The sequence below is a fragment of the Daphnia pulicaria genome, chromosome 3, assembly GCF_021234035.1.
Source record: "Daphnia pulicaria isolate SC F1-1A chromosome 3, SC_F0-13Bv2, whole genome shotgun sequence".
Lineage (NCBI taxonomy): Eukaryota > Metazoa > Arthropoda > Branchiopoda > Diplostraca > Daphniidae > Daphnia > Daphnia pulicaria.
In genome coordinates, this window is record NC_060915.1 from 11,236,396 (window position 1) to 11,252,571 (window position 16,176).

At 38.5% G+C, this 16,176-nt stretch overlaps 1 protein-coding gene across 3 annotated transcripts in view; it reads right to left on the minus strand.

The window, feature by feature from the left end:
- Positions 1–14,918: 14,918 nt before the first annotated feature.
- The window catches only part of LOC124328724, a 32,997-nt gene continuing 31,739 nt past the window's right edge, over positions 14,919–16,176 (minus strand). For all 3 annotated transcript variants that reach the window (XM_046787546.1, XM_046787548.1, XM_046787547.1), the window contains exon 7: positions 14,919–16,068. In XM_046787546.1, coding sequence (XP_046643502.1) covers positions 15,834–16,068 — 235 coding nt within the window. In that variant the 3' untranslated portion in view covers positions 14,919–15,833. The remainder of the gene's footprint in view (positions 16,069–16,176) is intronic.

The following is a 16,176-nucleotide window of genomic DNA, read 5'->3' on the forward strand; positions in this document are numbered from 1 at the left end:
GAAGTCAAATATTCCATGTTTTCGAATATTTGTCAAGTCAAAGAAGTTGGCGAAGCCAAAGAAGATTGTGAAATGTATACAAAGTACGACCATAAGTAGAACTCGGCGCAACCCGAAGATTCCGATCGTGTGCCAGCCAGCCTGTGTTTCGTATTGTAACACTGCTCTTGAGAAACAAAGGGGATCAAGCCCCGCTTCCCCTGCCCTTCTAGAAAACGGCGGAGTTCGAAGAACTGGGTAAGTGGATGGCAAATCTGCAAATAACGTCCCGTCTTATTACTGCTCAGAACCACGAAATAAATAAAAGAGATCCAGCCAAGTATAGTAGGATTCCAAAAGAAATTGGTTGGCAAATCAATAACGCGAAACTGGACAGAATACTTAGTAAAGAAGGCTGTAAAGAAGGAGCTTGGTTTGGCACGGCTTTCCATTTAAAAGTTGAAAAAGTTTCACTTCGAGGAGTCGACACAATGAGTTTACAAACATCGCTCTCGCATAAAACAAGCCAAAGAGCATCGCGGTCAAATTATGGGATAGATGATGAAAATTGCATCCAGTATCGTAATGGAATCCGGAGTTAAATGTCAAACATATTCTATTGTTCGTGGGAAGATCGTCAGATACTCTTGAAATAATGACGAAATCGACAAAGTATTATTAGATGAAGAAATATCTTATCGATTTCTTCAATCGATGGGTTTGTGAGTCGTGCCGATGAAATGTGCAGTTATAGGCTTTTCTCCCAGCGTTTAAACCGATGGGTTCTTGGCGTGGGCAAGTAAGACTATATTTAGGTTCGTTTAGATTGCAACAATCGACAACCAAGAAAGCGTAAAATTGAACGCACTATTACACCGTGAACTATGTACCATTTTATACACCTCTGATTCTGAAGAACCATTTCAAAAGGGATGAACCGCGCAATTTCAAGAGCACGCTGAGAAAAGAAATAAAGCTCATATAAAAGTCATATTCTATGTTATTCTTTCGACGATTCTAATCGTTCGTAAAAATAAAAGAATACTAAAAAAATGTTGAAACTTTACCTTAACTTGCAATGAATTTCTTTATGGATATCATCAACCAACTTTAAACTGCGTCTTGCCAATTACTCCTTTTCTTTTGCCACACGAGTGTTAATGAACTTGTGCAGGAAGTCCTTTTCTTCCGTTATGATCCTACTGGATGGAAGTGACAGTCTTACGTACAACAATAAGGAAAGAAGAGGGGAAAAAATGAGCGTTCAGCTTCAAGTTGCCGATGATCACTTACTACATATCCCTCGAGATGGGAGGATCTCCTTTCTCTCAAGTTCCGACACGCTCCAGTTGCACAACTCCGTCGTTCAGATCCACCTTTTAGTTGGTACTGCCTCGTTATCCTTTTCTTTCCAAGTTAAGTTAAAACGTGCAGCACACCATCCACTCCATTTCGGCTGGATGGAAGTTTGGCCTTTGGTATATTACACTTCATCGAGTACGTACGTACTGTGTCATTTTGCTACTGGCTGTTCCTAATAATCAAATCAAATAAAGGACGAGTAGGATGTCGCACTAAAAATGATACGCATCTCTGTGGCTGTTTGCACTTTAGCCGACACTTTGTTCCTTATTCCAACTTGTCAACGACTTTATTATACATTCTTATGCAAATGATCAAGTTCTAGCTGATTGACGGAAAAAGGGACACTCATCCATAACAGTAGCCTGCCACGCTTGTGATAGTGCCACAAAAGAGAACAGACTCGAATTTCTTTGTGCGCTGGCCACGGCTAGGAAGAAAAAACGATAGAACTAAAAAAAAGAACATAATAAAAATATGAAATAAAATAAAATAGGATTTTTCTATGAAACTAAGTAGCGTTTACTGGAGTAAAATGTACCGGCAGCATCTACATTCGCGTGTGAGGTTCATTATGCGTAGTACTCAACACAGCAGCCCCGTGAGAACGCCGGCAGGTGCGCTTGTCTTGTTTCTGGTTATTTCTTTTTCTACACCGTTTTGAGGACCGACAGGGCTCATCCTCGAACGACGTTGTCATGGTCCAATAACAGCACGAAAACAAGTAATAAAAACAAAAAAAAGACTTGAATTATGTAGACAGTGACGGGAAACCTGGTGCCTGGTTGGATTTCCTGAGGTTTGGATAAGGAGTTTGTGTACACGAAATGGGCCTACGTAGTGTAATGAAGCGTCCTCTTAGATAGCGCGCGCTGAATTATTATACTATTTTATTTGAATATTATTTACACATACCATATATAGTCATGTGCGAAACAAGCGCTATAGTTATTTTGGCCAAGCTTTTATTGTATACGCTTCATGTACTGCTTCTTCCATTATTATAATTTTATTATGCTTAAACCAGCTTAATTAGAATTATGAAGCTAGATTTGCAGCTACAACCACGTTTGTTTGCAGCTGCCAATCTGGAATGTTCTTACCTTTGTTCTAGATTTGCAAACATTTATATTTAGCATTTTGTACGAGGGTTTATAAGGAACTCTCGATCCGCCAGCTTCAGTTCAGTTCCAGTTCAGTCTTAGTTCTCTTCCAGTCTTTAGTCCTTGATTTACTTCCGTCTTGTGTTCCTGTTCTAGTCTTGATTTATCTTAGTTCCCTTCTTCAATCGTGTCTAACAGTTACCGGTCCCTTCTTTTGTACCGAGCGTTATTAGTGTTGAGCTATGTGTTGAGTTCTAGTGCTGTGTCAACAAGTGTCTTATCCTGTCTCCTGTTTCTTCTATTTTTTTCATCTCAGTAACGGTATGTTATTCTTAATTATTAATTGTGCTACTAGTTATTAGTGTTAGTCCAATACATCGGCTTGTGGGTAAAACGCCTCTGGTTGTTTATTCTTTATTATTTTTAGTCTTCTCTTTGTAAAGTTATTCCGTCTGAGAGGATGGATCTTTACATAATGGTGGCAGCGATTTTAGAACTCACCCACAATGTTGAATAATGATGTATTTGGTGCTAGACCTAAACTTGTACGCACGCCTATTATAAGTGTATTGAATCCCTTGTACAACGTTGTTGAAGTCGAGATCCATGCCCCACCTGTTTCCCCGATTCCGTTGAATTCTGTAGTTTCTGATTGTCAAGAAAGTTTTGCAAATATTGTCGATACTGGAAGTGCGAAGCTCATCCAGGATCCTGTCCGGAAAATTCAGGGATCTACCGATAAAGAATTAAGAACCAGGGTGTACAGTGAAATCCAGAAAAAACTTAGATCATACTCCGGTTATCAGCAAGTAGATCCGTTATTAAAAACACCCCCACGTAGACAATGGATTCGCGAAGAAGAAACAGTTTTTAAAAGTAGTGACGACGTTTCCTCCCCTTTGTTGCCTTATCTCACTGATTCTTCCACGCCCAAATCTTCTCGTCGAATTACACCAATAATAGAGTGGACACGTCGTCTCTCAAATCTTTTCAAAGAGAAAACAACGAATGGCAGACCATTTCGAAATTCAATCGAACAGATTAGTAGCGGAACAAATAGAAATTCGGATTCGAAGAACAGTAGAAGGAGTAATACTAGGGCCGAATGCAGTTTATCCGAAAGTAGTTCATCTACTTCCATCATTAATCTTAGCTTTGAAGAACTTAGAGGAAAGAAAGACAGATTTTCAAAAAAACAGTCAAGCAGTCTGGACGCAATTACTTCGGTTATTCCAGAATATTCAGGAGTTGGACACAGAGTCGGAGCTGATAGATCTATCAGCGGCGACGAAGTTAGCAGAGATAACAACCGAATTATCGAAATCCCAACTAGAGCTAACCCAGCCAGAGCTGAGGGAAGCAAGCGGACCAGTCCGGGGGATCAAGCTGTTGACGGAAGTACTATTAAATTGCGGGAGGAAAACATTGACATTCCTTCTGGGGGAAATTCTGTGTCTTCACGAACTTCTTCCGTTCGTACCAAAAAGAGAAGAACATTTCCTAAATTATTTTCCAAGCCAGGAAATACAAAGGGTAGACGAGGACGGAGATTATCACTCGGTAGTTCAAGAAATTGGAGAAGCGTCTTACTTCGTGCTAGAAAGTTTTATAAATTCACACGCCAATTTTCTGAGAAATATTCAAGCCCTCTACACGTTTCTGAACTTAGTTTACAAATTGGGACAAGTACAATCACTCAATCCGGGGCCATTGGAAACACTCAGGCCGGAGCTGATCAGTCTATCGAACAAATTAAATCAGCTTCCCCAAGTCAAGAGGTTCTCACGCAAAATATCTATCCGGGAGTTAGAATTATTGATCAAGAAAACGAAGAAGAATTTGAAGAAATTAATTTCATTAGCAGTTTCAGCTTCCGAGGAACAAGTCCAGAAAGTGAACAGGCAGAGCCTTCAGGTAAATCAAAGCAGGTCAGAGAATCAATCAGTCCCGAACCAGAGAAGACGATCACGAGGGAACAGAGCTCTAGCTTGCGTCGAACAAGTCCAGCAGGTGAACAGGCAGAGCCTTCAGGTCAATCACAGACAATCAGAGAATCAGTCAGTCCCGAACCAGAGAAGACGATCGCGAGGGAACAGAACTCTAGCTTGCGTCGAACCAGTCCAGGTGGACAGACAGAGCCTTCAGAACAATCACAGAGATTTGGAGTGTTACGCAGTACCCAGTCAGAGAAGACGATCACAAAGGAGCAGACGCTCGACGGGATCTTCGCAGATTTTGGAGAATCGCGTAACAGCACCGATACAAACAAGGGAACTGAGCCCATCGAGTCAATCGATTATAGAGACAGAAATAAGAAACAACATAGAAAGATTCCAAGCACGCCTCAGACTAGTCCTAAGCGTAGTGCCAGAATAGAGGATTTTTGTTTATTATCAAACTCAAATTTAATTACCAAAATGAATACCAATACTACACCTAGATTTGCAGCAGCTTCAGATCTATCCGCTTTTCAAAAAGATCAATATGTCCGCTCAAGCCTACAATCTTTACCATCTTTTTCTGGAGGTGCTCTCCAGCGATTTGACACTTGGCTAGAAACATTTGAAGCCATCATGTATGACTCTGATATGACGGAAAAAGACACTATTCTAGAATTATATAAGAAAATGACAGATAAGGCACATCGAACTATGAAATATATTTTACACAGTGGGAATGACAAATTTGAGGAAATTAAGGAAAAATTATTGGACCATTTTCACGGAGATGAAACGACAGAGAAGTCTTTAAAAAAGTTTAAAAAAGCAAATAGAAAACCAGGGGAAAAGATTTATGATTTCGCTATTCGTCTTAAGGAACTATTCAGATACGCTTATCCCAAGAATTATGAAGAAGACTCCTTTCAAATTATTTTAAAAGAAAAATTCATAGATGGAATTGATGAAAAATTACAAATGAAAGTTAAATATAAAGAATTCAGAACCTTTGACGAACTTGTTGCCGCAACAAGAAAATATTCGGTTCGTATGGAAGCTATTGAATCCAATAAGGAGAGACACGAATTTGTTAATGCTATCAATCAGACTAGCCACTCGAATAATTCAGAGATACAAGAAATCAAACAGATAGTAAGGGAACAACACGAAACGGTCAATGCCATAGCGTCTGCATTAAAACAGGGGAATAAACAGGCAGAAGAAACAGCTACTGACCAAAGTGAAATTGCTAATTGTATACAGGAACTTTCAAAAGCTGTTAGCTTTCTGTTGACAAAAGACGGAAAACAACAACACGTTCAGAAACAAGTAACCTTTCAAAATCAAATGCCAAATTTTCAGCCAACTTACCCCAATAATGGAAATAGTCTCAGATTGCCTTATAAACCATTTATCAGTAATAATACGCAACAGAATCAGCCTTTTTATAATAGACCAAGTTGGCAGCCTCGACCACCCAGATCACAGCAGTGGCAACCGAATCAAAATGCTTTTCAGCAGCCAGGGTTTAGACCAAATTTCCCAACACCTTTTCAAATACCCAATCAACCATCCACTCCGACCCAGCAGTTTACTAGATTCCCACTCATTTGTTTTTCGTGTGGTGTAGAAGGCCATGTAAAGAATAATTGCCCTGTTCCAAGGCAACAGAATTTTCAACCAAATTTTTCATCAAATTTTCAGTCAAATTATCAACCAAATTTTCAGCCAAATCATCAACAAAATTTTCAACAAAGCTTTTCTCAGAATCAACAGGTCGAAGCTTTAGAGTCAGCAAAACCGCCAATTTGTTACAATTGCAGAGGTATCGGACACAAATCATTTGAGTGTCAAATGAAACCAATGGGCCCAGGTCATCCTAATTTACCAGGACCCCCTCCAAGGAAACAGGGAAACCAATAAGTATCAACTGTGGCTTCGGGTCAGTTGATAGTGAGCCTCTTCTTCAATCCCGAAATATTGCTAAGTTAACTACATTAACAAATGAATCAACTCCTCGAATTCCTCTTTCAAGTTTTCAGCGTTCTTTTCAGGCTTTATTTGATACAGGAGCAGCTAGAAGTGTCATGCATTACAATCTTTTTCAATCTCTTCCACAGCGAAGTCGAGGGACCTGCAGCAAACTCGATTTTGATTTATATGATGTACATGACAAAAAATTAAATACGTTTGGACAAGTGATTTTGCCTATATATTATGGAGATGTTAGACTTTTCCAAAATTTTGTGATTAGTGATGGTATTTCAGAAGATTGTATTTTAGGATGGGATGCTATTAGGAAACATGGCTTTACAATTAATGGGGAAAATCAGAGCATTTATCTAGCTAGAGAGGAGCCAGACCAACAAAAAGGCACATCGGGACCAGCGCCCGAAATGACGATTACAGCAAGTCAACGAGTAAAAATACCCCAGCAATCAGTTATGGTAATTGAGGCAAAGATGAAGAGATCATTTCCTTACGTCTCTCCTAAAGCGACAGTGGTTTTTACGTCTAATAAAACACTACCAGGTGGTCTAGAAATAAGAGATTTTGTTAGCACCGTTTCGAACGATGGAAAATATAGTTTATTAGTAGAAAATCATTCAATGCATTCTGTTTGTTTACCAAGATCTTCTCAATTAGGAACGATTGAAACTGCGAGTTCAATCATTGGAAAAGTAAAAATAGATTATGATAGTAGTTTAGGGGATAAAACTCAAGTTTGGTTAAACTGTGAGGACCCAGAAAAAGGAAATATGGATAATGATAATAAATTAAGGGATAATACTCAAGTTTGGTTAAACTGTGAGGACCCAGATAAAGTTGAAATAGATAATGATAGTAGTTTAGGGGATAAAACTCATGATTGTTTAAGACAATACTATGAGGACCCAGAAAGCTTTAAAGAGCCGCAAGGTTATTCACGACGGAACATTGTGGCAGCAGATTTTTTTTGCGAACCTAAGGATTTTTCCCGTCGGATTCTTACGGTGTCAGAAGATATAAATGAGCCAGAGGTTTATCCAAGAAGGAGCCTGGTGGCGTCAGAAAGCTTAAAAGAGCCTAAAGTTGATTTACGACGGAGCTTTGAGGCAACAGATTTTTTTTGCAAGCCTATGGAGGTAGCAGAAGATCTTAAAGAGCCGACATTTTATAATGACGTTCCAAAGGATCTTAATAGTGATTTAAGCTTAGATTTAAGGTCAAGCGATTATTTAAAGCAGAGTAGAAAGATAGAGACTGAAAACGCGTACGCGAACGCAGAAAAGGAGAGAAGCGGTAAAAATCCAGAAGTTGATTCATTTGAATTCCCAGACGTTGATTTAGAATTTCGAGAACCCCTTTCGGACTTAATCTTTGAATTTAAAAAAATTTTCGCTTCTGAAACTTCAGAGTTGGGTAGTACCGACTTAATAAAACATACGATAGATACACAAGGGAGAGGCCCTATCAGACTACGCCCATATCGCTTACATGTAAAATATAAAGATATAGTTCTTAAGTTATTGGCTGACTTGAAAAAAGCTGGGATTATAGAGGAATCAATTTCAGCTTGGGCAGCACCAGTAGTTATAGTTATAAAAAAGAATGGAGAAATAAGAGTTTGTGTTGATTACCGTAAATTAAATAGTATAACAAAGAAAGATTCTTTTCCGATGCCTCGTATTGACGACACTTTAGATAAGTTATACGGAAAAAAGTTTTTCTCCACTTTGGACTTGGCCTCAGGCTATTATCAAATTGAATTGGAAGAATCGGCCAAAGAAAAAACAGCATTTGTAATAGAAGATCACCTTTATCAGTTTACAAGAATGCCATTTGGATTATGTAACGGGCCACCAACTTTCCAACGGCTAATGAATTATGCCTTGAGAGACGTCTTGGGGAAGAAGGCATTGGTCTATTTGGATGACGTTATAATTTTTTCAGACACATTCGAACAACATTTGAAAGACCTCCGTGAAGTATTCGAGTTGATAAGGGAAGCAAAATTAACGTTAAAATTCAAAAAATGTCAATTTTTGCAAAGATCAGTTAATTATCTGGGTCACGTGATTACAGCGGAGGGTATCAAACCAGACCCAGCAAAAATCGAGCAAATAAAGAACTACAAAATACCGGCATCAGCAGATGAAGTTCGTTCCTTTCTAGGATTTGTTGGATATTATAGAAAATTTTCACCAGATTTTGGCGCGATAGCAAAACCACTAACTAGAAAGACGCATAAGGATATGTTAAAACAGCCGTTCACTTGGACGGAAGAAGATCAGAAGGCGTTTGAAACGTTACGCGACCGTCTTGTGACGCCGCCCATACTGGCATATCCCAACTTCAACGAAAAGTTTTTACTTTTCACCGATGCCTGTGATTACGGAATTGGAGCCGTACTGTCGCAAGTGCAAAACGGAGAAGAACACCCGATAGCCTACGCAAGTAGACAGCTGACGAAGCCAGAAATGAAATACTGTACTACTGAGAAAGAGGCATTGGCGATAGTTTATGCAATAAAACATTTTAAACATTATTTACTAGATAGGCCTTTTGAGATAATTACTGATCACGCAGCTCTTCAGTGGTTAAAAAATCAGAAGGATAGTAACGGTAGACTTGGTAGATGGGCTATAGAATTAGCAGGAGTAAATTACGAAATAAAGTATAGGCCTGGGAGAGTTCACCAAAACGCAGATGCTCTTTCACGTATGAAAATAGCGAGCCTAGTAACAATCCAATCGATGGATAAATTTCAATATGTATGTGAAAAGCAGAGGGAAGACGAATTATGTAAAGAGATTAAAGTTTATTTAGAAACCGGCGAATTAGATCAAAAATATGAAAACAAGAAACCAGAATGGGCGAAAGAAATAGAATATTTTGAAGTAGTCAACGGAGTGCTTTACCGACGGGAAATTTTAACAAAAAAGAGCAAGAGAAACGAAATAAACCATCAGCTAGTTCTCCCCCTTTCGCTTCGTTTGCTAGTATTAAAAGAGCTTCATGACGGACCAATGGGAGGTCATTTAGCATTTCTTCGCACATACTTGAAAGTTAAAAATAACTATTATTGGCCAAAAATGAGAAAAGAAATCGAAGAATATTGTAAAGCTTGTAAAGAATGTACAGAAAATTCCAAGTGTACGTTAAAGGCCTATTTACATCCACATGACCTTGCACAAGCACCCTTTCAAGTCATAGGAATTGATTTCCTGGGTCCAATAACACCAGCATCAACAAACGGAAATAAATATATCTTGGTAGTCACGGACTATTTTTCCCGTTGGCCAGAAGCATTCGCGCTAAAGAATCAGAAAGCTTTAACGACGGCCAAATGTTTATTTGACACAGTAGTGACCCGGCACGGAATGCCTAATGCTATCGTTTCAGACAGAGGAACAAATTTCACTTCAAAATTATTTAAATATTTTTGCGAAAAATTGAAAATAAAACATAGTTTAACGACCTCTTATCACCCGGCTAGTAATGGAGAGACAGAAAGATTTAATAGAACGATAACGACCATGTTAAGAAAACAATTAAAAGACGGTAATCATGAAGATTGGGAAGATTTAATCGACCCTTTACTCTTTGCCTATAGAAATTCAATTCATTCTTCGTCAAACGAGACCCCGTATTATATCATCCACGGTAGAGATGCCAACATACCTATAAATGAATTTCTGGGAGCAATCCCTAAAACAAATATTTCACCCTCCGATTATGTAGGAAATCTGGTCAATCGTTTACGCTACACTTTTCAACGAGTACGGGAAGAAAGTGAAAAAGCGAGGGAGCGGCAACGAGAACAATATAACAAAAGAGCAAAGGAAAATAAATATGTAGTAGGGGATAGAGTTCTATTAGATATAGTGGTAGTACAAACCGGAGACAGTAAGAAATTTACTTCAAAATATAAAGGACCCTTTCGAGTAATTAAAACTTATAATAACAAGACAGTAGACATCGCCGACAATTCTTATAATATCCAACGCGTGCATGTGAATAGGCTAAAACCGCTGTTTGAAACGATGCTGTGGAAAGACGAAGCGTGCCCAGAAATAGAGAAACCAGCCGAAATAAAAGACCCGCGCTTTAAGTCAATAAGTACGCAAGTAACAGAAGGAGCAGAGGATGGAAAAGACGAAATAAATAGCGAAGAATCAAATATTTCTAGTAACAGTAATGAGGATGAAGATGACGAAATAAATAGCGAAGAATCAAGTATTTCAAGTGAAAGTAATGAGGATGGCTGGGAAACTTTTAGTAATGAAAGCGATTCAATTGAAACGGAAAACGAAGAAAACGTAAACGACGTAGGCCTAACAGACGAGGAAAATTCTAGCATAGATAAGAATAACGTCGAAAAAGAAACAACGAAAGTCAAGGCAAACGAAAAGGAAAAAGGATTGCATACGGGGAGAAAAAGCACAAGTAAAGAGAAAAAGGGGAGCAATATTCAAAAAGCTAAAAATAGAAACTCGCGTCCTTATCGCGAGCGCGTTTCCCCCTTGCCGCCCTCCCCTGTGCTAGCTGATATCATATTTCACGCGCCATCCACACCAACTCAACCCCTTCAAGCAAATTCACACCCAGTAGTAACGGCAGAGAAAAAGAAAGAATTAAAGAAAAAAGAAACAGGAAAAGTGGCCGATTCTAACGAGAGGCCCAAAAGAATTCGACGAAGTCCTATTCGTTATGAAGCAGAAATGTGAAAAAAGATTGACCGAAAAAAAAAAAAAAAAAAAGAGATGTGGAGATGGAAAAAGCATGTTGAACATTGAATTAAATAAATAATAATGTGCTTGTAATTGTCTTTTATCAAAATCAGTCAACTTCTTTCCTTATCTTATACCTTATTATTCATTTTTTTGCCTTATTATGATTTTAGGCCGTCTTCTTAATACCCCAATAATTATGGGACATTTGAATTCCTATATTTTTGTTGATAAATTTCTCTACCAGTAACCAGAGTTATAAGAAGGAAAATAAGAAAAAAGAATTCGAGACAGAAATAAGGTCCCATTTCAACTTTTAATAATTCAGTAAATTAATAATAAAATCAATTTAGATAAAAGGAAAGAAACAAAATATATATATATATATTTTTGTCTTACAATTGAACAAAATCTAAAATATTTTTTTTCTCTTTTTTTTCCCACATTTGAAACTTTAAACTTAAAAAAAAAATTCCCTTTAAACTTTTAAAAATGATAGTAATAATAATTAAACTATAATCTCACTTTGATAAAAACGTCGTTTTTCTCGAATATTTCCCTTGCTTGCGCGTTCAGTTTATATATTTACCCTCCAAAAAAAATCTTTACCCTCCCACATTATTATCCAATATCTTAATATTGTTCCGTACATCGTGTTTCTTTTTATAATTGTTATATTTTTTCTTAAATTTGTTTGTAACCCATAAAAATCCAAAATCGCTTTCGCTACGAGAAAATCTTAATAGAAAAAAAAACCCACAACCGATGATTGATAAATGCTTTAAATGATAATTTTTATTTTTTGAATCTTTTCTTACTGTATTGTTATATTATGTGTGAATTTTGTATTACTCTATAAATTTTTGTCATCAGTAGCACGGGAATGTTTGTTCTCCGTATGCTACTGCTGCTAGGCCTATACGCTCTAGGCCTAAACGCTCTCGAGGTCACCGTCTGTGATTGCGAGCAAGCGTCTCAAAAAGGAATCCTGCAATTCTCCGATGAAGACTGTCAGCCCGAAAAAAATGAAAATCGCACAAATGCAGTTAATTATTCAGTATATACTGAAAAACGGGAAGAATTAAAATTCCCTGGCTATATTTGTGCAAGATGGAAGCAAATCAAACACATTACTACAAGCTTCTTCGGTCAAAAAGTGGTTGTGCCTGACAAAATTGCCTTGGAAACTTCACCTCTCGAGTGCCTAACAATGTACGAAAGCCGTCGGTGCAATGAACAACCAATGACGATAAACGACAATAAATTTTTCTACGATCAAGAACCAGTGGAAGATGGATGGTGGTTGGAAACAGTCACAGTCGAAACCATCAACTGTGCCGTCGAAAAAATCCAACTGTACCAAGAAACAGAAGGGGAAAGTTTTTCAACTCCCCTTGGAATAGCGCCAGCAACAGCAGGCAGCATATCCCACAATCACCTTACTTTAATTTGGGATAAAACATTTACCGTAAAATCAGAGCCTAAAGCACGTCTGGTTGAATCTGGTGTCGCGATAATAATAACAACTGGCACACCGAATAAATTCCGAATGCACGATGAAGAAAAAGAACTAGAATTTCACATACAAATAACGAACAAGAGGTGCCTCCCACCACTGACAACTTGCGACGTTAAAGCAGATGCTTTTGACGTGATAGGCCAACCTAAACTATACATTTTCACAACACCAATTATTCCAAAAAATTCTTCGCTAGAGGAAGGGTCAAGAAAACGGCCGGTGTTGAAAGAAGATGCAAGTATTGATGTCGTCGCCAACTTTCAATACTTGCGTGACCAGCTCCTCGACAACGAAAACGACTTGACTCGAGAAATAGAGAACTTACAGTGCGAAAAAAGGAAAGCTACCCATGAACGTGTTGTTTCTACAGCCCAGTTTAACGGATGGCTGGCAGCATCCATGGTCAACCTTCCGAAGTGTACTAAACTGAGCGCGTTCGGGAAAACAGTGCTAGCTATTACTTGCAAAGTGCGCAACGTGTCGTTCGCTGCAGAAGTGACAAACTGTGGACCTCAGCCAAAATTTGAAAAATATACCATAAATCGTGACGGTTGGGAATTAGTTCCGTTTTCACCATGTTACTGGTCTGTAGGCTTTATAAACTTTAATGATAAGCCGTATGCTTACAGCAATGGGACTTGGCGGCCAATCGTCGCACAGATTGTGGTCCCAACACAAACTTTGGCGCATTCATTTCGCTATAATGAAGTGAAATATTTTGATTATGTGCATCAATCTAATCCAGCCTATAACGACGCCCTATTGGACAGCATGAACGTGCTAGCAGATATCGTTTCAACCATTAACGATCACTCCGCCGGAAATTTCACGCCATCTCACGTTCCAAGGACCACTAATATCTTAGTCAACGCCGAAGAATTGTCTGTCTACCCGGATTGGATTGAAAAAATAAAGAAATATTTTCTTCTTGCAGTAGTCATCATCATCGCTATTATCCTGATTCGCATTTTTATAGCTTGTGGCTGTTGCAATCTGCTTAAAAGTTTTTGCTGTTTTCTATGCAAACCTAAAGCTACCACCGCCGTCAATCCACGCGCGCGCCGTCCTTTGAATTGAATTACGGGGCGTAATTCAACGGAGGTGGGAGTGATGTAATGAAGCGTCCTCTTAGATAGCGCGCGCTGAATTATTATACTATTTTATTTGAATATTATTTACACATACCATATATAGTCATGTGCGAAACAAGCGCTATAGTTATTTTGGCCAAGCTTTTATTGTATACGCTTCATGTACTGCTTCTTCCATTATTATAATTTTATTATGCTTAAACCAGCTTAATTAGAATTATGAAGCTAGATTTGCAGCTACAACCACGTTTGTTTGCAGCTGCCAATCTGGAATGTTCTTACCTTTGTTCTAGATTTGCAAACATTTATATTTAGCATTTTGTACGAGGGTTTATAAGGAACTCTCGATCCGCCAGCTTCAGTTCAGTTCCAGTTCAGTCTTAGTTCTCTTCCAGTCTTTAGTCCTTGATTTACTTCCGTCTTGTGTTCCTGTTCTAGTCTTGATTTATCTTAGTTCCCTTCTTCAATCGTGTCTAACAGTTACCGGTCCCTTCTTTTGTACCGAGCGTTATTAGTGTTGAGCTATGTGTTGAGTTCTAGTGCTGTGTCAACAAGTGTCTTATCCTGTCTCCTGTTTCTTCTATTTTTTTCATCTCAGTAACGGTATGTTATTCTTAATTATTAATTGTGCTACTAGTTATTAGTGTTAGTCCAATACATCGGCTTGTGGGTAAAACGCCTCTGGTTGTTTATTCTTTATTATTTTTAGTCTTCTCTTTGTAAAGTTATTCCGTCTGAGAGGATGGATCTTTACAGTAGCAACGGAGATAGAACGGTGTCGTAGCGACGACTACGGTCGAATAGTTTGAGAAATCAACAACAACTGAATCGGGAAGATAATAAATAAACGACTGACGTAATAAATAACAAAATGCGAATCCTCCTTTCCCATTATAGATTTAATTAACTATAAAGATGACGGCGGGATTGGAAGAATTTACGAATACTTTTCAACGTTTATTTACTAACGCTAGGTCAATAGCAGCAGCAGCTAACGGTAAGCCGAGAGCGAAAGAGTCCCAATTATATTGATTGACCATTTGTTAGGCGATGAACTCGAAACGAGCCGATAGTGCTATAAATCAAGCTGGTGTGTGTGTGTGTGTGCGCCAGATCGATTGGGCCCTGGCATATACGAGCCCACCGTCCAATACATCTCAGCTGAGCAGAACATAGTACCATAAAAGAAGGGGAATAAAACATGCGCAGAAGGAAAAGATTGAAACATTTCCTGTATTTATATCGAAAGATAGTATTTGTTCCGTCTTTATCAAGGGATAAGATTAAATAACAGGCGTCTTGCACGACGCCTTCCTTTTTTAAATTATTGGTGAATGTGTGTGAATAGAGAAAGGAGAAAAGAAATTAATTTTTGGGTGGTGGTTGGATTCAACATATTAACGGTATGTTAAGACCCTCCTAAATGAATGAAGACATTACATCGCAGTTTTACATACCAGCACATAATAGTGTAAAATGTATAAAAGGGGATTAAAAGGCCGTGGACCTAAAGAGATAAATGGCGAGTAACAATTAGAACAATAAGAAACAACGGACTGACAAAGAATAGAGGAATAGACAGAAGAATTTGACCGTATTTTTTAGGAACTAGAAAGAGGATAGATTGGAATGTAAAATGACGATAAAGATATATAAACTTCGTCAGGGCAAAGAAGACAAAAAAAAAAGACAATCGCATTTCTGACGCAATGAACAATGGGGGGGGGGAGGAAAACAGAATTTGCATTTTGTTTGTCTAACAAAATGAGTTTTTTTTAGAAAGAAGGTCTAACATCCAAAAAAGAAGTTGAAACGTGTGCCCTTGTGACATGTGCAGCACGCACACATTAATAAAAACTTTTGTTCTTTTGTGAAACTTTCGTTTCTTGATATGATTATAAAAGGAGGAATAACGAGTATTTTGTCGAGTCAATAAAAATCTAACGAAACGGGAAAAATCAAACATCCGACGACTCGAGATTTAAGAAAACAAAACAAAAAAAGAGTTTCAGCTAAATGCTAGAAAAACATTGGGCAGCAGAAGTATATATAGGTGAAGTCGATATAACGATGGCAAAGAGTGAATAGAGTGGCACCAGAGAGATGACGATATCTCAGCGTGACGCCATTTATGCGTACTCGGTATCGGATGACTCGTCTCGACGGGCGAAAAAGTCGCGCGAATGGGAATGGTCCCGATGCGGCGGATACTCGCCGTTCGCCGACGACGAAGGCGTGTTGTCGTCGGACGGCCCTTGCGGCTGAACTCCGTTGCGAGCCTGGGCCATGGCCAAACTCCGCTGGTAGCTAAATAATTGCCTCTCCAAACTATAGTTTTCCGATTGCAAGGCGCTTATTTCCTTCCTGAAGAGAAGAAATTAAGTGGAAATTAAACGCCGGCAACAAAGAAACGACCAGCTACTATTGAGATTCCAACTCCCAACTTCAGTAATTGCGCCTATATATATATCT